This window comes from Carassius gibelio, chromosome B5, assembly GCF_023724105.1.
Source record: "Carassius gibelio isolate Cgi1373 ecotype wild population from Czech Republic chromosome B5, carGib1.2-hapl.c, whole genome shotgun sequence".
NCBI lineage: Eukaryota > Metazoa > Chordata > Actinopteri > Cypriniformes > Cyprinidae > Carassius > Carassius gibelio.
In genome coordinates, this window is record NC_068400.1 from 34132249 (window position 1) to 34154763 (window position 22515).

Consider the following 22515-nt stretch of genomic DNA (forward strand, 5'->3'; position numbering starts at 1 on the left):
CAATGTAGGCGTATATGTGGTGCAGTGTGTTGCACCTCTGACTTGTTTGAAAGAATGAGATTCATTTTGTACCAATAGCATACAGTATACAGCATTCATCAGCACTGCAGATGTCCACAGTGTTTGAAGTTCTGCACAGTGTTGGTGTATTTAGATTACTGATAATGTTAAAATTGCGCTGCTTTGAAATCAACCCCATTTTTTAAGCCCAACATACAAGATGTTAATGGGATCTCTTTAAATAAAAATGTTTTTAATGAAAAATGTCTTGGGGTCTGTTTAGGCATAGCTCTAAAAAAAGCAGTTTTGCAGAATATTGCATGTTCTAGCTAATAATCACCACCTTTTGCTTTAAAAGCGATAATATTTTATTTGTATGTAGAAACAGAACCAACACTGGTATTAGCAAACCAAAGAAAATAAATTTTCGGTTTGCAACATATTTTAAGAGCTAATTTTGCAGTCAGTCGAATTTCTGTATTATTATTCAGTCAGGGCTCATGAATATATCGTGCCTGAAGGCTTTAAACATTTATCTCCACACTCCACTCTTCAATAGAAATTGTGTAATGGACATGCAGTGTGAAAAGATTCCAGACTGAAAGGACCAAAAATGGAGATGGAAAGGTTCAAGCTGGCAGACAGAACCTTGCTGCTTGCTTAACATAATGGAACACTTGGCATTGTTCAATAATCAGTTAAACCAACCAGATTTTACTCATGGAAAATATTAGTCTCATGAATAATAATGGAAGCTGGTGCAGACAATGAAAGGCACCAGAAAATGAAAATGAATTAAGCTGTTTCACATTTATCTGACTGCTTCTATATGTTGTACATGGTTTATGTATTAAATCTGTAGTGTTACAGATCTGTAGTGATCAACAAACTCATATGTAACACATGATATTAGATACATGCTGTGGATATTACTAAACATCTTATCCTGACAGTAGTTCCTCCAACTAATATGAGAACTACGCTAACTGATTATACCAGATATCTGTTATATATAACTACGGGCACTTTTAAGAAATTTTAGATTTATGTAAAAAAATTTCATATGATGCTTATTTATTATTTCAAATGGAATTGTTTAATATACATATTAATTAACAGCATCTTACATTGCTTTGTAGTATTTACTGATCATTTTTATGATTTCTTCAACTAAATGTGCCTGTCCCACACATTTGAGCCCTTACCACAACAATGAAAAAGGCTTTCATTTATTATGACATTTTATCAAAGACAAACAAGTCTAGTTTCTATGGTTACAGAAACTAACATGTGAGCACATTGCTGACAGATTTGACCACCTTACTACATCACTCACAAGATCCCAAAAATATAGGGTAAATATAATATCCTTACCATACAGCTTAGTAATTCTGTACTTTGAACTACCGTATTTTCCGGACTATAAGTCGCACTTTTTTCATAGTTTGGCTGTTCCTGTGACTTATAGTCTGGTGCGACTTATTTATCAAAAGTAATTTGTCATGAACCGAGAGATATGAACCAAGAGAAATTAACCAATAGAAAACATTACCGTCTACAGCCGCGAGAGGGCGCTCTATGCTGCCAGAGATGCTGCTCAGTGCTCCTGTAGTCTACACTGAAGACATAGAGCGCCCTCTCGCGGCTGTAAACAGTAACGTTTTATATTGGTTTTTGGTTCTAAATAAATGCGACTTATAGTCCAGTGCGACTTGTACGTTTTTTTTCCCTCATCATGACGTATTTTTGGACTGATGCAACTTATAGTCCGAAAAATATGTTGTTGTTTTTTTTTTTTTTTTTTTTAATTGTATATTATTGTTTAATTTGTGTATATTTAGATGCTAAGAGTCAAAACTAATGTAGTAGACCTTGCTAGTTGCCAATTAACTGCAATTTGAGCAAACATTTTGTTTTCACAACATGTCTACCGCAACAAATTTAGGTGTAGTGGTAAAGAACAGTTCAAGGTTTACTTTATAATAAATTACAAATATTCAATCTGTTATATGATATTTAAACATGACATTTTGCAACCTTAGATGAGACCAAATTCATCAACAATAAGATCAAAGAAATGCAGAGGAAATGAGAAATTCCCAGAGAGGTATGCAGAATATCTGCAGAAGGAAACAGAGAATATTACTCAAAGGCGGCAGTGGGGGTTAAATAAAAGAAACAAGAAGGCAAAACACAAAGTACTGCATGCCTCAAATCAGTTTGTTTCAACAGACACACCACCATCCCCATTTGATGATGACTTACATGCTGCTCCACTAGAACCCTCACCTAATGTGACAGCTGCTCTTAAAATGAAAATTCTGTCATTAATTATTCACCCTTATGGCGTTCCAAACCTGTAAGACCTTTGTTTATCTTCGCAACACAAATTAAGATATTTTGATGGAATCTGAGAGCTCTCTAACCTCCATAGACAGCAAAGATACTACCACGATCAAAGCACAGAACATAGTAAGGAGATCAGTAAAATAGTCCATGTGACATCAGGGGTTTCTGTTTCTGTGCTTTGATCATGGTAGTATCTTTGCTGGCTATGGAGGGTCAGAGAGCTCTCAGATTGCATCAAAAATATCTTAATTTATGTTCCAAAGAAAAAACTAAAACCGGTTTTGGAATGACATGTGAGTGAGTAATTAATGACAGCATTTTCATTTTTTGGGTGTACACACCTTTGATTGTGGGCATAAAAAGCAAAAAAAAAGAGTCAATCAAAGAAACTTGTAATGACAGTTTTAAGTTCTTTATTGCAAAATTACTACAATCTTTCACACATGCAATACCCTCTTTTTTTTTTTTTTACTGTTGTTCTCTGAAGTAGCCTGTTTTTGATTTCATGGCACTTTAAGATTGTATCCTTACCAACACAAGATGCCATAACCGCAGCTCTTTATTTTGCAAAAAAATATATTAACACTTAAGTTGAGATGATTTACACAGTGAAATTGCAACATCTGTCATAACAAGCTAATTATGTTATCTTTAGTGTGTATGGAAACAATTGACATCTTAGGTAAGTGTCTAAATTTTCCATGGTAGAGAAAACCATGAAATCCCCTATTTTGTATTATTTTTAGCAGTAAAACTTTTGAAAAAGTTTTGAAATTTGAAATTTGAAAAAGATATTGAAATATATTACATTTTTATAGAAATTAAAAAAGAAAAATGTATGCAATTTTGTTGCCCTTTTTATATGTAGGCCTATAACAGACTCTGATGGTTAAAATTCACAGGGGTTGATTTTTTTCCAAACATTTTGGAGAGTCAGAAGTGCCCGTGGTTGCAGAAACACCCATCTACACTTTCTTGCTGTCTGGGCTCAGCCACCTCACTTGACAGCCCATTAGTTTTAATGGGTTGCTGGCTCAGATACCGTCAGCCGTTGGAATGTAGGGTCACCTCGCTTCTGTCATGTCATGCCTCGGTGGACAAGTTGTTAACAGCAGGTGGTAGGTATCAGTATGGCAGGGTGGGACTGTTTCGTGTTTACATGCATTAGAGACACTATCTCTGTTCAACAGAAGCGCAGTCATTCTGAATGTTTACACTCCTCCCTGAACCTTGTTTTTCTAAACATATCTAAAATATTTTATCTGCTTTCAGGCTATGATCCAAACAAATCTGGCCTCACTGATATCTTTGGGTTTGAGGTTGTAATATATATATATATATATATATATATATATATATATATATATATATAGGGATGCACGATAATATCGGCACAATATCGGTATCGGCCGATAAAAGCTTAAAATGACCATTATCGGTATCGGCCGATATGAATATTTCTGCCGATGAGCCAAACCGATATTCTCCAAGTGAAAAAATTGACCTGTTTTTCAGATGTGAATGTCTGTCTACATTTGTAAAATAATAAATTTATGGTAGAATCAGTACAGAAGAGATACATGGATTTCTCTTCAGTAAAATTAAAGTTTAAATATATCAGTATATATTTGTATATATATCGATATCGGTATCGGCATCGGCCAAAATTATTTTGAAAATATCGGCATATCGAATATCGGCGAAAATCCAATATCGTGCATCCCTATATATATATATATATATATATATATATATATATATATATATATATATATATATATATATATATATATATATATATATATATATATATATATTATATATATTTTTATTTTTATTTTATATTTTATTTTATTTTATAATTATAATTTACCATATCACTGTTTTACTGTATTTTTTATCAAATAAGAGAGAATAACAGACTTTTAAACGTTTAAACAAGCTACAAAATCTTACCGAATCCTAATATATATTATTCGTTAATGACTGAACGTCACAGTTTGTTGGCAAAGTGTGCCCCCTATTGGCCATCAAACAATTTGCGCCACATAAACACGTACTTGGGTTTGTGTGACTTCTAACTAAACGAGTAAAATATTTAAGCTACAACATAATTTGGGCTTCATGCATAATGAATCACAGCATTTTGCATAGAGTATTAAAGAAATGTATGTTTTGAAAAAGTGACAGGCGGCGGACACTCCCCCTGACTTCCTCCCGCTCGTGTACCGCCCGCAACTTCCTGTCGCTGTAATTCCTCATTGCTAACGGAGTCTGTATCTTAGCCTAGCTAGCCAACTCCACAAACAGAAAAGAACAACAACAAATTTACTTAAAATTAACGTATGATATTACGTTTTGGAATAATACAGCCGTTGAAATGTAAACGAATAGAGAGCTAATGAATATCTTGAATCAAATCGTTTCCGTTAGATTCAAATATTGTTGTGTGTTATAATGCTAGCTCGGGACTCTAGAAATTTGCCTGACGGCAGCTAGCGGGGAGTTTCGTTGTTTTTTTTGTGTCACTAATATTATATTGTCACCAGACAAAGTCAGCTTGTGAGTCAACTCCAGAAATGAAAGTTTCTCTTTAGTAGAGCGATATCGATTTGCGTTGACACCTGTTAGCTTAGCTAGCGCTGCTAACGTTAGCTAGCGCTCTCCTCACACTGATTCTGCTGCTGGAAATGGTGAGTTTCTTGTCTTCTCTGTTTATGCTTACTGTTAAGTTTGGGTTAATACGATATATTGTTTTTGAATAGCTGCTGGCCCTGTTCTTGAGATTGATTTGGTCATCAAATTTTATATTTTATTTTACGAGCTAGCGAATTTTTTAGCAAGTGTGTTTGGAAACCAGAGAGCTGTATTCTAGTGAAATGACAGCTCGTCAGTTTCTGTGCAGAAATCTGTGTTAGCATCTCAGCCAAGTTGTCATGGAGATCTCTCAATTTTGTCTGAGACACATTTTCTTCTTTGCAAAAAAATGTGCTATGTAGATTGCATTTTCATTACTCTAGTTTGCATCACAGAGTGGAAAGTAGTCATCCATTATGTGAACTGAAAAAGCTTTTTCCTTTTGTAATGTTTTTGATGCAGCTATTGTGGTATTTTTCTTGCTCTGTTATGAAAAGTATTGTTTATTCCACATCATTGTTTTTCAAATGTAATGCAAAAAGTCTGATCTGATCGTTTTATGTGTCAACAGGTAGACGCCCTCATGTGCCCATGGAAAAGGCGGCTTTCGAGGGGTGGCTGGAGTCAGTGTCCGCCACCTTCCTGGCACTAAGTGACCAGCAGCGCAACCAATCGCTGGACCACCTCATCTCACTGAGTGGCGCCGCCCAACTGCGACACCTGTCCAATAGGCTGGAAGCGCTCCTGAAGCGGGATTTCCTGCGCCTGCTGCCGTTAGAGCTGGCCTTCTACCTGCTCCGCTGGCTGGACCCCCAAACCCTGCTCACCTGCTGTCTGGTGTGCAAGCAGTGGAATAAAGTCATCAATGCCTGTACAGAAGTGTGGCAGAGCGTGTGTCGAGACCTCGGCTGGCGCATCGATGAGTCCATCCAAGATGCGACACACTGGAAAGGTGTTTATCTAAAAGCCAAATTGCGTATGAAGCAGCTTAGGGAGGAGGATGCTTTTGAGACGAGCTCTCTTATTGGACACAGTGCTCGGGTATATGCTCTCTACTACCGGGATGGGCTGCTCTGTACAGGTGTGTACATTTTTTTATAGTTGTCTTTCCTGGAGGTGTGGTCAGAAGGAGAGATGTTAAAGTCATAAAATTCCTAACTCTTATTTCTGAATGCATCTTTTTGATCTGCATATGTTTTTGCATTGAGCTCGTTATTTTTAATCCAATTTCTAGCTCGATCTTCCAGTTAAGCGACATATTTCTTTAAACCTTTCCACCTTTTTTAAGTTGACCCTAAGCTTGCATTCACATCTGCCTCCATCCATGCATGTTAACCTGAAATGAATTGAGTACATGGTTTGCGTAAAGTTATGTTGGCTTTTTATAGATCAAACTGAATATGGATGTAGTTTTGTTCTTTTTTCAAAGTCATATTTGCTCTCTTGCACCAAAACAACACTTCTTTGTGAGGGAAACCAAGTAGGCAATTCATTTCTAGTGCTGCCCCCTAATAAGTTGACTAGTTGACCAAAATTTTATTAGTCGCAGAACTTTTTTTAAATCCACAGGAAGTGGTGAGGTCACGTAGTCAGTGACGACCATTAACTGCTGGATTTTGTAGTAATACAGTACATCTAAACACTCAAAAATCATTAATCGACTTCAAATATGACATATTATCTGAAATATGTAAATAGTAGCAACTTTACATGGCCACTCAATCTAATGTTAACCTAGAAAAAATGTGAGCTATTCAAGTATCTTAAAGAGTGAAATGCCTACTTTAAAAATGAAACCATTCAAATCTGAAAAAAACAAATATTCTCTGATTATGTAATCCGTATGAAACAAGCATATAGGCGCATCACTACTGTGGAGATAATGAGTCAGTGTTACTGAAATCATAAAAAGCAATAGTGTATCAATAGGTTATTAAAATGTTAATACAGTTTAATTTTACTGTTTTTCCCTGACACATTCATCATCATTACTTCTATCACTGTGTTGTGGCTTTATGATTGCGTTTGAGTTCTTATTAGTACAGCTGCACAGTTAATCAATTTTTTAATCACGATTACTAGTTGAACTGGAAAATCTTTAGTCAAGGGCAGCTCTATTAATTTCAGTAGGCTTACTGGTGAGGCATGGGTAAGAGACTTTAGATGTTACTTGTTTTTAATCACGGTTGTGCACTGATCAGAGGTGTCCTTACTCTTAGGTTCTGATGACCTGTCAGCTAAACTATGGGATGTCCGAACAGGGCAGTGCGTATACGGCATCCAGACCCACACTTGTGCCACTGTCAAGTTTGATGAGCAGAAACTGGTGACTGGGTCTTTTGACAACACCATTGCATGCTGGGAATGGAGCACTGGTGCCAAAATCCAGCAATTCCGAGGACATACTGGGGCCGGTTGGTGTCAAATTCAAGAAAGTTTTTCCAGCTAAATGGCACAAAGAGATGAACTTTAATAGTTGCTTTTGCCTACAATTTCTTTTTTGTTATTGCATTCCTTCATGGTTGTGTCATGTCATCAAGACATAGCGTATGCATAATCCTAAAGTTTTTCTTTTTTTTGCAGTATTCAGCATAGACTACAACGATGAGTTGGACACCCTGGTCAGTGGCTCAGCAGACTTCACTGTAAAAGTCTGGTCCCTGTCTTCAGGAACCTGTGTCAACACTTTTACTGGACACACTGAGTGGGTCACTAAGGTAAGACACTCAACCAGTTTTCACTGTGCCAAATTGTAGTGTATTATTTAGCTGTGTTTATTTATTTATTTATTTTGGAATTGAGTTTGTTGAACACCTGTATGGGTCATCTGTGCTTGTTTAGGTGCACCTTCAAAAAAGCCAAGTGGAGTCCATGATGCACAGTCCTGGTGACTACATACTACTGAGTGTTGATAAGTATGAAATAAAGGTAATATAAGTCACGTGTGCAAATATTTTTAGTTCCCCGAGTGTTTTACAAATTGTTGATCCTTGTATTAACTTAATATCTATTTCTTTTTTTTTTTAATCACAGATATCACACAGTTCTCATTAAAACCAGTATTTTTATTAACTAACAAATATTGCTACAAGTGTGATTGCATCATATAATAATTGCGGTTAATAATGTTCATCGTCTGGTTGACTACGTCTTGTATAAAATTTTCTGTAAATTCCATATGCACACAAACTGACAGTCATCACTTATAAGCTACTACTAAATATTGTAGAAACGTAATTTTCTGTAAAGTTGCTTTGTAATGATTTGTATTGTAAAAAGCACTATACAAATAGACTTGAATTGAATTGAATATTTTCGCAGCACCCCTAGTTGCATTGATGTAGTTACATGAAATTCTGAGTTCATATGGATGATACAATGTATATCTGGTTCTGTTTGTCCGTAGGTGTGGCCTATAGGTTGTGAGATCAACTGTAAGTGCTTAAAGACTCTATCCGTGTCAGAAGATCGCAGTGTTTGCTTGCAGCCGCGGTTACAGTTTGACGGCCGGTACATTGTCTGTAGTTCAGACCTGGGCATATACCAGTGGGACTTTGCAAGTTTCGATGTCGTCAGGTACATTAATTTCTGCCCCTTAATCTTTTAACCAATCTACCAGTAACCCTGTTCAATCAACTATCCTTTAAATGTTTTATATTAGAGAGTGAACTGTATTTTTTTTTTTTTACTTCAAACGAATAAATGTTCTAAAATATTTGGGATTCTGCACTATTTCTAGACCATAAACCAAATCAGCAAATTTGTTTTATCAAAGGATAGGCATTTGTGTTTAATCTACTGATTCTTTCATATTTCAGAGTCATCAAACCACAGCAGGACCCCTCCAGTCTCTCTCTGCTTAGTTTTGGCGAGGTGTTCGCTCTGCTCTTTGACAACCACCACCTCTATGTTATGGACTTGAGGACTGAAGTTACCGTGGGCCGCTGGCCACTACCAGCCTACCGCAAATCCAAACGTGGCTCTAGTTTCTTACCGGGCGTCACCTCATGGCTCAACGGACTGGATGGCAAGAACGATGCGGGCCTGGTGTTCGCCACTAGCATGCCCGATCATAGCATTCATCTGGTTCTTTGGAGAGAGAATGGGTAGAAAGGCAGAGGTGGTGAATACTAGCCATGCGCTTTGAAAGCAGGCAGGACTTTTATGGACATGAAAAGAAGAAAAAAAGGGTGCTCTCGATTTGAAAAATATTACAGCCAACCAAGTTAGATAATGCATGGACCGAAGCGCTTTCCCCTACTCGCCTTTGTTTCTATTCGCATTAGGGGTTCAATCTTGCTTCACTCTCTTTCTTAGTCACTTGCAAAGCACGCATTCAGCACATTACGATCTATAGAAAAGAAGAACGCTGGAGATTTGTAGTACAGAGCTTAGTTTCTCTCTAATGTGAACAATCCAAGGTTTTTGTTTGTTGAAGATTTAAGAGAAATTCCCCACTTAACCTCAGAGTTTAGCTCCTTTTGATTTCACACCGGTGAGGTAGAGAAATGCTACTGCACCCCCGGAGCACAGATCGCGTCACAGCAAGCTTGATCAGTAGAGTTGGTGTGTTTTTATTGCACAGTCACAAAGAATGACAATGAAGTACTTTATGTTTGTTTGTTTGTTTGTTTCAGTGTTATCTTTTCAATGAATTTTCATTTCTTTACAAGTCAGGAATTTTGCTTTGGGCACAGAAATGTTGCCTTAAACCTATGATTTCCTATTGAAGTAATTGAATTTGCAGACCTCTGCATCCGTAGTCGCTGGCTTGCACCCCAGACACCTGTGTCGGTCATTTTGCGGAGTCTTGAAAAGGCTCTGATAAAATGCTATCTGAATGAATCAAATGGCTTTTGTATGAAGGTCATTCAGAGGTGGCTTCACACTGTTACTGAGCCTTGGTGTTATTTTTCATTCTGTTTATTAGTCATGTGCCTTTGTTTTAACACTTAAGCTTCAGCATTTACGGTGCGTCACATTTTGAAATCCAATTCTCCCTCAGTGACAGAATCAGTTTTATGCTTTTGTTTTTTAACCTATTGTAACCAACACCATAATAATTAGTCTTACTACTATTTAGCCAGAATAGATCACACAAAAATATTTCTTGTGAATCTCATTGAATGTTAATTTTTAATCTTTATTTTTAAAAGACTTATCTTATTTTTGCATAATACCGGCTAACCAGGCTTTTTTTCACTTTAAATATCTGCTTCTGTAGTTCTGTATATCCCCCTGGAACATAGATCAGTGTAACTATCCCCCAAACCATCAAAACAAAGTATTCTGGGTTGATAGTTGAATGCATTTTTCACCATCTTGCTCACAAATTTCCATCGATAGATACCAGGTGAAATTATAATTAAATATAACTGGGGGTTACTTATGATGTCTGTATGCACTGGTCGTGTGTTATTTCACTGAACTGCAAACCTCACACAGTAATGCCATCCATCCATCATTAGCCAAATTCAGGTCTGTTGTTTGTATAACAAAATAACATGCTGTCTTACAAATAAATGACAGTAGCTAATGATAGAAGTTGACTTTCATTTGTCTTATGATATTTTGTAGTTTATGTGGTTTAGGTCAACATAACCTCTAAGTAACAGTCTTCTAACCAGAATTACAGGAGGCTTTCTCACGCGAGGAGGAGCATGTTGTATTCAGTTTGCCCACTAGAGGGCGATGCTGCAGCAAATATTTGGGTAAGAGACTGACGAAAGATCGTCTCAACAAACAATAAGTGAAATATATATAATTTTGTTTTAAATGGGGAAAAAAAAGGAGGGAGAGTGAATAATGAATATTCATTTTGAGTGAACCGTTCCTTTAGTCACTGAAGAAGTGTGTAACAAAATTATTTAAAGCTTTTTCAATTTCAGTGTCATTATCTCAGTTTGACGCTCTCCTTCCTATCGGACTGATCTCAGTTTTCCCTTTTCTAGCTTGATTGTCTCAGCTAATTTATATTCCCCCCTCTTCTTTTTCCTTTCTTCGCCCTCTTTTTCTTCCCCTGAGCTCCCCCTCGTGCTCCTCCCCTCAGCCCCTCCAAAACTCATTGGAGGGAATTAAAGCAGAAGAATAACATGGCATGTCTCTCTCTTATTCCCTGTCTCTATACCTCTCAATCTCAGTGCCAGTGCAGAATTAATGGGCCATTTGGGCTAAGCATTATGGCGTAATCCCAAAATTTTAATTCACATCACAATTACCCCATTTTGCCATACAATAGACCTTTTTTGTTGTTGTCCATGAACAAACAGGAAAGGAAAATGCTTGAAAATATGCTTTATAAATGCTTAGATTGCACTGAACTACATTTTATAATCCACTTCAAAAGATTCCTTGTAAAATGCTTTCTCATACTTTTTATTTGGTCTAAGGTGGTTATATCCATTGTTAGGAGAGGGATTCAGACATGATTATAAAACTAGTTTAATATAATAGTTAAAGCTGAAAGAATTAATTATAAATACATTTTCTTAATTAGATTACATATTTCAGATATGTTTTTGTTATGCTAAAGGAAAAGAATTGGTGGGGAACATTAAAGTTAAAGGCTATGCTATGTTATTCTGTCAAATTATTGTTTAACTTCTTTTTTTAAATCTAGAAATGTTTGCTCAGTGACATTCCAGCAATGGAAATAAATATACCCCTAAAGTGAAAGTAAAATGCTTTATTTTGTTGTTTCAGTGCAGAAGGTCTTCTCATTTCCAAGACCACCCACATGAAAAGATTTATATCAGTATGCATTGAAACCTCAAGCAATTGCAATGCAAAGGACCACGCTGATGAGCTCCATATGCTTAAAAATTGCAAATGTCAATGCCAAACACAGTATATTAAGTCTTGACGAGATACATCTCTTCTAATCCTTTTAATGATTTGTGCGTGTTTAATTGTGAGTGCTCTAAACATACTGAAAAGGCATGTCTGCACTGTTTCTATTATGGGATGAGAGAACACACACACACACACACTGGTGTTTATTTTCACCCTGTCCACAGACCAAACATGATTACAAGTTGTACAGTCAATATTTAGATATTGCGGTTAGGCCCTCAGCCAGGCTCTCTATTCTCCTCCCCTCAATGTGTGCATGTCATCAGACAGGATATTCCCACTTTTACTGAACTGATCTCAGTATTGTGGCAATCACTGTAATTGTTACAAGACATTTCTGAGATGTAGCTGTCTGTGCATGACTTAAGGATGTAATGGTATGAGAATTTCTTATCATGATTATTCATTCATGTATTCATTTGTATACATAGCACTCGTTTAAAACCTCCCAGCTTTCCGCCATGTTTTCACTCAAGATCAAACTACTCTGCCTGCTGTGTGCACATGAGACTGTTACTTAAAACAGTTTTATACTGGATAACATTTATTTATCCTCAGTTGTTCAGATCACGGCAATCGAATACAGTTATAATCAGGGATGTGCAGAAATTCCTCAGGGGCAGGGGCTTAAATTTAAACTAGGATCAATGTAAAAAAAAAAAAAAAAAAAAAAAGATTTCTTTGTGCACAAAAAGTGTTCTCGTAGCTGCATAAAAACCACATGGACTAATTTAGAAATATCCTTACTATCCTTCTGGGCCTTGAACTTGGCAGTTGTGTTGTTGTCTATGGAGGGTCAGAAAGCTCTGTGATTTCATCAAAAATATCTTAATTTGTTTTCCGAAGATGAACAAAGGTCTTTTGTGTTTGGAACAATCTAAGGGCCAATGACAGAATTTTTACTTTTGGGTGAACTATCCTTTAAATGTGCAATTTCTGTGAAACTTCCAAATGCACCACCCAATTGGGAATTAAAGGCAATGTGAGGAAAGCTCATCTCTGTAGACTTACACATCGATATATAATTGCTAGTGATGACATTTGTGTAACCACGGAATGCTGATGCCTGCTTTAAAGATTGGAAAGACAAAGATCGTAGAGAATACAGGTGGTGGAACAATTTGGTAAAATAAGCCTCTGTTACCTTGTTAAATCCTAAAAACCTCTCAACATTCGGTTCCTTGATATTATTGATGAATAAGACAGCAGTCTTCCAAACTCATTCCTTTGAAATGCTGCAATGATCAGGTAGGAAACTAACACAGATGCAATGAAGATATGTAAACATTTCAGATTTTTGTCTATATTCATTTACCTATTCAGAAACTCACTGTCATCTGTGTTGATGGTGGTGAGCTAAAGGCCCAAACAATTCCACTCTCCTCCCCTCTCTCCAGCCCTCTACGGACAGACAATGGATCATTCACACTGCTCTGCCTTCATGTCACTGATTGGCTTACGGTTAAAACATTCAGGCCTCGTGGGAACTTTCCAGCTGAAATGATAATCTGAAGGGGGAGGGAAGTGAGAAGGACAGATACAGGCTACAATAGCCAACAGAGACCCTATTTGCATCTCATATCCCCTCCCCAAACAAATCAACAACAACATGGGCCTAATGAGAGGGACAGAGCTGGTGCCATTACACTGGCTGCAAAGCAGAAGCTAATGGCTTTACTTCAGTGTTTCTGCATATGTGATCACACACTTAAACATGAATCCAGGTCATGGTACAAAATATTTAGTTTTGTGTGTGTGTGTGTGTGTGTTGTAATGAGCATGAGAGTTGTTACTATTGTACTTTTTATTTGATTAGAAAGTGTACACCAGAACTTGCGTTGATTTGTATCTTAGTGACCAACAAAATAGCTGCATGTCAGTTTCCAAAAATATGTTATAGTATAAGATCATAAATTGTACAAGAATGTAAAATGATCTACAGTACAGTGTGAGGTAAGTGCTCTGCTCAGGACCACCATGAATTCTCTTTTAATCAGCGAACATAGTGAGGCTTAATGGGTCAAACCGTCCTGGGACATGAAAGCTATGATGTCAGTTAGTCCACATGGAACACATTTCATTTGCTTCGTGATGAAAAATTGGTAACACTTTGCAGAAATGTTCTCTATGTTAACATTTCTAAGCACCAGCTGACTGATATAGCTTTTTTTAATATGACAGATGCATACTGATATAGTAATACTGCAATGAATAAGGTTTTGATAACATCAAAATGGATGATTCTTTTTTTATGGGATGTTGCCATGTTTATTATGAATGATTTATCAGTGCACATATAAGGTCCTGCAAGACTGAATCAAAAACATTAGCTCGCCAATCCTCTTAAAATTATGACTCTTCTCTGATGTGAAGGTGGGCAATCTATCCCTTCTGCAACCTATCAACTTCTCTCAAATAAATAATAGAGAAAAAAGTCACAATTTCCATTTGGACTTCATATCTAAACTATATGTTATTACTATGAATATATGTGGATTTGAAGTACATCCAAGAGCAGTGCTGATGTACATCAGTTTAAAGATTTTTACAATTCTGTCAGTGGGAAAGAAGCATGTGGCTCATTTTCAAAGTCACAGAAATTGCTTAAGTGCGTTTTTTTCAGTATCCTATTTCAATAAAGCATGAGCATGAGAGAAATATTCAGCATGTTTGGGGCCTTCCATTTAGAATTATTAGTATTTATAAACTGTTTTCTGGCTAGCACAACTAAATATTAAATTACGATTGTTTCAAAGAAGTGATTAAAAGTGTGGTAAATTATTTTGAATTCAGTTTAAGAAAACAGCTTTACCACTTCAGCCCTCTGTTCTGTTCTATTCATTTACAGATGCTTTACTGTTTAAATGTTACCAAACCATTACTTTAGGGTCACGTTCACATTACAGGTTGGCCAACAATCCATTTAAAGCTTTTAGCTGAGATGGTTGACTATACAATATGGCTTTTTACACACACAAAAAGTTTTACAGACAAGATGAATGTGTGACATACTAGACCTTAGCCACACATTACAATCATGGAGTTTCAAAGAGGGAAATTCCATTTAAGTATTTGCTCAGTTCAACAGATGGTGTTTGTATAAAGAGCTTTAGAGAGGGTCTTCCTAATAAAAGACCCGAGGAATGGCTGCAACAGTTCATTCAGAAACATTTGCTTAAGATATGAACAAAGCAGACAGTTAAGCAAACACAGACCAGTGAGAGTAGCAGAAAGACAGTTAACAGCTGTTTCCATTAAATCAGCTTGGTGGAGCCAGGGCGTTTTGGCAACATACAAATATCATAGTGTGCAATCGCTGTGCCTTTGAGAGCTTCTTGATGAGGGAGGTCCTGATGAATATGTTTTTGGCAACGAGGTTTCAGTGTGTGTAATCATTTGTGACAGTGGTGGAGACGTGAAGACTGAGACTTTTTGAGCGCTGAGAAAGTCATGTGCCTTTTTCTGAAAAGAAAAAAAAAAATACTAAAAAACTCTGCGTTCCTGATCTAGTGTTCTTATGACTTATTATCACCATGGGTGATCTGTCTTCATGTATTGTGATTTATTTACTTTGGTACTTTTCAATAGCTCTTTTGACCATAAAGAGAACTGTATAAAATAATATGATAATCATTAAAGGAATGGCACTTTTGTAGTTTATACCTATAATAGTTTTAAGCATGCAACTGGTTAAAGTTATGAAGGACAGAGTTGTCTGTTCATGCCTCAGACTTCATCTGAGTGAGAAAAAATTTGGCCCATTTCATTTCTGGCCTGCGTCCAACACTGACGTGATTCAGGCTAGATTTCAGCAGCATGCACAAAAAGAGCTAGAACTTCTCTGGAACTGAAATTATGCAAATTATTAGACACATCTCAGATCCAGGTTTTTCCACTGAAAGTTCTATTTAAGTTTTTCCTCTGATCGTAAAGCCTGGGTTACTTTTCAGCAAATAATGATAAACAGGTCTGACAGCTTGGCAAGAGGGGACAACCGACTCCTCAGAGAAATTCTGAATACATTTCACAGCAGTTCTTTCTATAAGAAAAGGAAATGCCAACATCTTGCAGTAATAGTCTCGGCAGATTGAACAATTTCATCCTTTGTGAGGAGTGAAGCCTTGAGCTCTGTAGTTGCTTGGAGTCCTCTGTGTGTGAGCGAAAATGTGCAGGGCATATATTCTGTTTTCTCATTGTCAGGCAAGCAGTTTAATTTCTTGTTGTGTAAATAGTTTGTGATTTCATTGATCTATTATTTTAAACTTTCACACTCTGCTAAATGAAATCACACAAGATAACAAAACTGCAGCACTTTTTTAATTTCCAATCTGTTCAAAATGTACTTTCTTTACTACAACAAAAACATGCTTGTGAGGAAGCTATGTTAGAAATGGATGTGCTGTATTACAGTTTTTCTGCGGAATGTGAGAATTTGCATGAGGCTGTTTGCTCCCTTCCTCCCAAATGGGCCATCTAATCTCTCTAATTGGAAAAAGGAAAAAAGTTGGAAGGTGGGAGTGGGGTAGAGGGCATTTTTGGCTAGCTGCCCGAGCTTTGTGGTTTGAGCGCTTCAGTGTGATAGGGTCAATGTAGCTTGGATAACACAGTCCACTCTGTTCTTCAAAAACAGAGTGCCCCTTCTTTTTTCGCAGATCTGGGCCAGGTGATGATCATAATCAGAGACTGAGAAATGGAAAGCACAGGATTATTCCATAATCGTGAGATATCCATAAAATGTTTAACATCTAATTATAATTTTATAGAATTAAATAGTTTAACTGATTAAATCTCTAAAAAATGCAGACCTGCAACTACCTGGATGTTGAACATGAACAAGAAAGGGCTTTTTGTATAATACTGTGGATTATATAATGAGAGGACAGGAAAGTTTTGGGGTGAGAACAGAAGAAAAAAGAAAGAAGTGTGATGGAACAGCTGTTATTTTGCTCCATTTAAGCAATCAAGCCAACCAGAGAGGATCAAAGGATTGTTCATGCAGTCATCTGCTGACCAAATGCAGTGCCCAGTGCATGTCAACACAGAAATCACCTAAGTGAACTTCCTTCAAGTGTTCCTAATAGAGAAGCATGTGTCCACATGCCTTGACTTTTGGACAAATCTTTAATAGTTGTTATGAAGATTTTGGACTTATTGAATGAGACCCACTGACAACATATGAAGCTAGAATATTAACACTGAAATCATCGGATCATGCATCAAAATGGAGAAGCGGTGATTGCAAAACATCTTTGAAATCCTTTTGTTTAAACAGACAAATCCAATTATCCAAATAAAGCAAAATAAAACAACTGTCTGGAGAATGCCTGTTAAATTAATTATGGAATGTACAAACATGGAGAGACATAAACCAGTGCAAAATGAAACCATATTAAAAATAAGAACACACACAGACACAACTCTATGCCGTGTTGTTTCATATAGAAATCTTTCAGTTGATCTTAAGTGAATTATGTTTTATTATTTTCTCGTGGGTAGTTAAAGCAAACTTGAATTGTGAATTTCCCTTAAAAATACAATGGATTAAGTTATTTCAAATTATCAATAACATTCCATTTTTAAATCAAACAAAATAAAATTATAAATTAACAGATAAAACATTGAACTCAAATATTTCCCTATAAAAGTTGTTTCTTCATGATATATCTTTGGAATGCAGATACATGAATATTTAATAAAACAAATCATAAGACAGGCTGAAGGCTAAATAACCTCAAAGAATTACACTTAATTAGGCCTATTCTTAGAACTGAAAATATCTAAGCGTTGCTGTTAGGGTACTGTCTGATGACTGGACAGGGACATGCAATGCACTTTGATAGCCAAATATTCTAGCACTGTGTCACCGTAGGCGGGGTCTGAAGCTTTATCAAGTCAAATCACGGCCCGCACCTCCTCCACATTCTCGACCTCCATCAAGTTCTGACCTCCACCCTCCAAGTGACGTCAGAAATCACAACAACTGATCAGACCAATAGTGTGCTGCATGCATACTTCTGGGGTCCGGGTAACTGAACAGATCCAACAAGCCATCTCAAAGGAATCATAGTGAGTTGAACGTTTTCCTGCTTTGTTATTTGAACAAGATGCAGTGCGAGATTGCTTTTGGAATGTTTCGATGTACTTTATAAACCGTTGATTGCTTGCTGGATTTAGTCGACTGCACAAAGAGCAGCGAGAATAAAGACTGGACGCGCGTCAAGATGTTGCTGCACGCTTTGCTTTCGCGGCAGTGAGCAAATGTGATTCGTTTTCAACCATTTGGTGTTTTGTCCATGGAGGAGTTTCGATACACATTTCCGCGGATATCGAAGGAACAATATGAGCATACTTAACTATCTGAAGGGGTCAGAAGACCGCGGCTAGACGGTGGGCATGGAACAAGAGGAATTGTTTATCTCAGTCTCTGATGGAGAAACATTATGGGTAATAAACCAACAAATTGTAGGCTATCCCTTGACCTAATAATTAAATTTTAAGCTTCTGAATCATAAAGGAATGGCAAACTCTGGCAACTCTCCAGTCTTTCCACGGCTGCAAATATTGATTGTGTCCATCGGCTGTGCATTGGTATGTCATAGTCGTTCATCCACCGCATCACCGGCACACAACCAGCGTTTGATATGCTGGCAAGCCATCATCAAGTGCCAAGGAGAACAGGAGTGTCACTACGCGTACACACAGTATCTACACGCGTGCGGTCCGGTGATAAACGGCAACAGGAAGAAATGTCCCAGCCATTGCATTTCTTCCATCATTCAGCTCAATCTGACTGTGAACGGCCCGGCACTGGAGGACTGTGAGTGCGCTTCGGACACTCTGTGCAAGATGACCAAGAGAGCCATTGAGCCCTGTATGCCTAGGACGAGCCACATGGGCTGCACCGAAGCGCGTAAGCAATGTGAGAAGGATCCCGAGTGCAGCACCGCCATGCGGGACTATCTGTATCACTGCAGGAAGCTCTTCGGTGGAGAGCGCTGCTCGGACGACTGCCGGCGGGTCATCACGAACATGCGCTCCATCCCCAAAGCCCTGCAGCTGGACACTTGCGTGTGCGACGGCACAGAGAGGACCATATGCGAGTATGTCAAAGGCAGCATGAAAAACTTTTGCTTTAACGACCGGAATGGCGGGAGTGGCTTTTCAGATACCGAGGACGAACTGGAATATGACTACGAGACGGATTATGAGGACGAAGAGAGTGATGCGTGGGATTTAAGAGCACAGAAGAGTTTGATTGTGATGTCCACCATTTTGACACTTTCTTCCCTTGTTATAGTAAGATAGGGCATGTTTTCCGCATTTTTGGCCTGGTTGGAAATAATAAATTAAGCCCAAACACCCCCTCCCTCAGACGTGGAAGTAAAAACAAAAGATGCGCGCGCGTGTGTGTTGTTATATAAACAAGACGTATTTGTCGGAGTATTAAGATACTTGGAAAGTCTCAAGGTTACAAACAACAGTAGCGCTACGTGATCACTTTCCCGCGGTAAAAAGTAGCATGTGACTTATAACTTTATTAGACTTTTTGTGTTTTGTATAGAATGTCTTATTAGCTGCCCCGCGTAAAGTAGCCTTTGTTTCAAAGGGCAAAACATGTTAGTCTCGAACCTTTATTCTTTTTTTTTTTTTTTTTTGGATTCGATTTGATTTTATATATAAGCGCGTAAAATGTACAGTTAGACGAGAGAATCAGCCAACTGGGTAAAAATAAAGAAGAAAATGGGAGAAGAAGAAAACCAGAATCCCATAGTCCCATAGTGAAAGATTGTTTTTAAAAACCTAGTTAAGCTGCCAAAATCCGCACATTATGAAAAGGAGTAAGTTGTCCTTTTATGTAAAGAAAATTTTGGAAATATATGCTCTGCTATATATTAAGTTATTATGAACTATTGTGGAAACTGCTATTAAAAGAGATTAATAAATATTGTTTATTTTTGTATAAAAGATTGATTAGTGTAAAAAAAGATTATTGTAAATGTGTATAATGTTTCTATATCATATAATTGCGTGAATAATGTTGATAAACAATACCATGTAATACTGTTTATAATGTTCATAAAGATTGGCTTCAAATTATTCCAAAGATCATCTGACTTATGTGTCTGGTTATTTCAATATACAAACTAATACAACAACTTTGCATACAGATCTGATGTAAGGTAAATTAATGTGTTTTTACTTTTATTGTAACTTGAAAGCAGATTCATGAAATTATATAATATGCTATAAAATGAGCATTAAATATCCAAGTCATTATAAAGTAATTTAATCAAAAATGCTCTGTGTCTGTCATCATTAAAAAATCTTTAATTTCCACCTGACATCCCCTACATGGGCATGTGCTAGTCAAACATCTTGGCTCCGTCTGTGCCTGCACTTGATCTTGTAAACATAAATGTTTACAGAGGGAGTTAGTCTAGGTTCCCAGAGACTCTCGACATCTAAGGAAACAAATGAGGTTGTCTTTAAACTGGATCAGAGTTGAGCATGTGCCAAGAGACTGGCTTATTTGTTCAAAGCCTGAGTGTTTATTTAAAGTCTTCACTCAGGCTGACAAGGAAAAAAGCAGTGTTCGCGTGAATGAAGCCTCAAGTAGCCATCACAAACGCACTCAGCCTGCTACTGTGTGTGTAAGTGGGCTTGTCACTGCTCAAAAGAGTTTGCTTCTCAGTGTGAGTAGCACTTGGGTATTACAAATCTCCTCTTAGATTCCATATGCCTCTTTGTTCTGTTAAGTTTAATATAACAATACCAGCTTGATACCTAGTTAGCACTGCAAATACAAAAGAGCAATAAGGTATTATGTCATAAAATATAAAAGAATTTGCCCTCCCCCTAACACCTTAAAAAATGTCAGCTTCTCACAGAAACGAATCATTGAGAAAATAGTGATTTTTTTTAATGCTGTGTTACAAGAGTTCTAGAGATCCAAGATGGCAGCCATGATACTTAGTTCATTTCAAGGCAGACATGGGTCTAGGTTTCTCAGTCTTATTAATGAATGAAGGAGAAGTCAAGTGGCACTTCTGTCATGCTAATACTAAACACACAATAGAGGCAGTACACAATGACCTGGCACTTCATTCTGTCTTCTAGCTGACACCTCTAGAAAGAGCAGAATGAACGTTCTGGAGAGAGCAGAAGGAGAAGATGGTACAATGTAAATTATGTAAATCTGGTCCAAATGGAGGAGGTTACTTTTTCAAAAACTATGTTCTACAAAATATTGATATGCCTTATTTGTATTTATACATGTTAATTCAGTTCAGTTTTTTTTTTATTTAATCAGGTTAAAACTCATTGAGATTAGAATCTCTTTTACAAGAGTGACCTGGCCAAGAAGGCAGCAACAAATAGTAAAAGTATACAATCATATAATGTACAAAAAAAAAAAAAATTAAAACACTCATAAATCACAACAGCAATTTAGCAAAGGATAAAACATGTAATTTGTTTAAAGTAGCTTAAACTCATTTAGTGCGGTAATGTGGTAAGCTTCAGGGTATCCTGTAGGTAATTCCAAGAGGAGGCGGCATTATATGTAAAACCTTTTTTCCCTATCTCTGTTCGAACCCTAGGAACTTTGAGATGCATCAAATCATTTGAGCGGAGTTTGTAGCGTCCGTTGGAGTTTGAGGAGTTGAGAGACAAAATAAAGTGGATTAAGACTGCAAATCGACTTATAAATAAAACAATACCAATTAAAACTTCTTCGGGAATGTTAGGATGGTAACTCTGCTTTCTCATATAAAATGCAGTGATGCGTTTTATAGCTACACCCAGTAATTTACATATTTTAGAGAGGGGAAATATTTTTTTTACAGTTTTTGTTGAGAACAGACCCCTTTAAACTGACAACACTGTTGTTAATCCAGTTATGTCCAAAGATTTGAGTGTAAAGGAAGTGACAAAAAAATGTGAAAACGTGTTTAAGATTCCTATTACTTTCAAATTCTTAATTTTTGTGTAACTTGTGCCAGCATGTGTACAGATTGAGTTAGCTTTCATGTAAGATTCAGGATATGATAAAAAAAATCTCAATAGTCCTCTCAACTGAACACAGTTCATCGACATCACAGTGACACATGAGCAATGAGACATGTAGCAGTTTCTCTTTGTGGAAACTCTATCCATAGTACATTTCAGCTGTTGACATAAACCAAACATGAAAACATTTTGAAAGGGTAATGCAGGAGAAAAAAGAGGTTTGGTTGTCAGGCCAGTGGATGGGAAGAGGGGGTTGGTTTTTAAGGGGTTCTTAAAGAAGGAATTTGGGGGAAGGGCAGGCAATGAAGGGCTTTTCTGAATGACCCTACATGGACAAACAGAGGACCCCTCCACACCATCAGCATACTTTAATCTGCAGTAGTGAGCTGGACTGCATGGGTGCATATGACTTGATTACTCTTCCATCAAGGGGATGAAGAAAAAGTGGGGAGCAGTGAAAAGAGTGTGAGAGGAGAGACAAAACTGTGCTGACATGGGGCATAGCTTAATTTTCACGGTTCTGAGACAGATGGGAAAGGTAATGTGGCGTGACGGCTCTTAGAAACTTCAATGGATGCCATGACCTCAGGGAAGTTAGAATCGACTGCACTGGGACATTTTAGTTTTTTTCTTTAGGGGTGAAGCCAGAGGTGCACCTTTTAGCTCATT

The 22515-nt window shown here is 37.2% G+C and overlaps 2 protein-coding genes across 2 annotated transcripts; both read left to right on the plus strand.

Annotated features, from left to right (window-relative positions):
* The first annotated feature begins 4580 nt into the window (after positions 1 to 4580).
* fbxw2 (F-box and WD repeat domain containing 2) lies at positions 4581 to 10530 on the plus strand. Its single transcript, XM_052557117.1, has 7 exons — positions 4581 to 5042; positions 5558 to 6067; positions 7206 to 7400; positions 7570 to 7703; positions 7828 to 7914; positions 8393 to 8562; positions 8805 to 10530. Exons 2-7 carry the CDS (start codon positions 5578 to 5580, stop codon positions 9094 to 9096), a joined length of 1368 nt encoding a protein of 455 aa, XP_052413077.1. The 5' UTR covers positions 4581 to 5042; positions 5558 to 5577; the 3' UTR covers positions 9097 to 10530.
* Positions 10531 to 17833: 7303 nt separating this feature from the next.
* Positions 17834 to 19197, plus strand: gas1b (growth arrest-specific 1b). The gene has a single exon (XM_052555508.1). It carries the CDS (start codon positions 18355 to 18357, stop codon positions 19141 to 19143), a length of 789 nt encoding a protein of 262 aa, XP_052411468.1. The 5' UTR covers positions 17834 to 18354; the 3' UTR covers positions 19144 to 19197.
* Positions 19198 to 22515: the final 3318 nt, after the last annotated feature.

Bases quoted from the DNA above. Each gene is read 5' to 3' on its own strand.
- gas1b (XM_052555508.1), top strand. From the start codon at position 18,355: ATGGCAAACTCTGGCAACTCTCCAGTCTTTCCACGGCTGCAAATATTG.
- fbxw2 (XM_052557117.1), top strand. From the start codon at position 5,578: ATGGAAAAGGCGGCTTTCGAGGGGTGGCTGGAGTCAGTGTCCGCCACC. The intron at 7,704-7,827 runs GTAAGACACTCA...GTGCTTGTTTAG, and splicing joins ACACTGAGTGGGTCACTAAG to GTGCACCTTCAAAAAAGCCA. The intron at 7,915-8,392 runs GTAATATAAGTC...GTTTGTCCGTAG, and splicing joins TTGATAAGTATGAAATAAAG to GTGTGGCCTATAGGTTGTGA.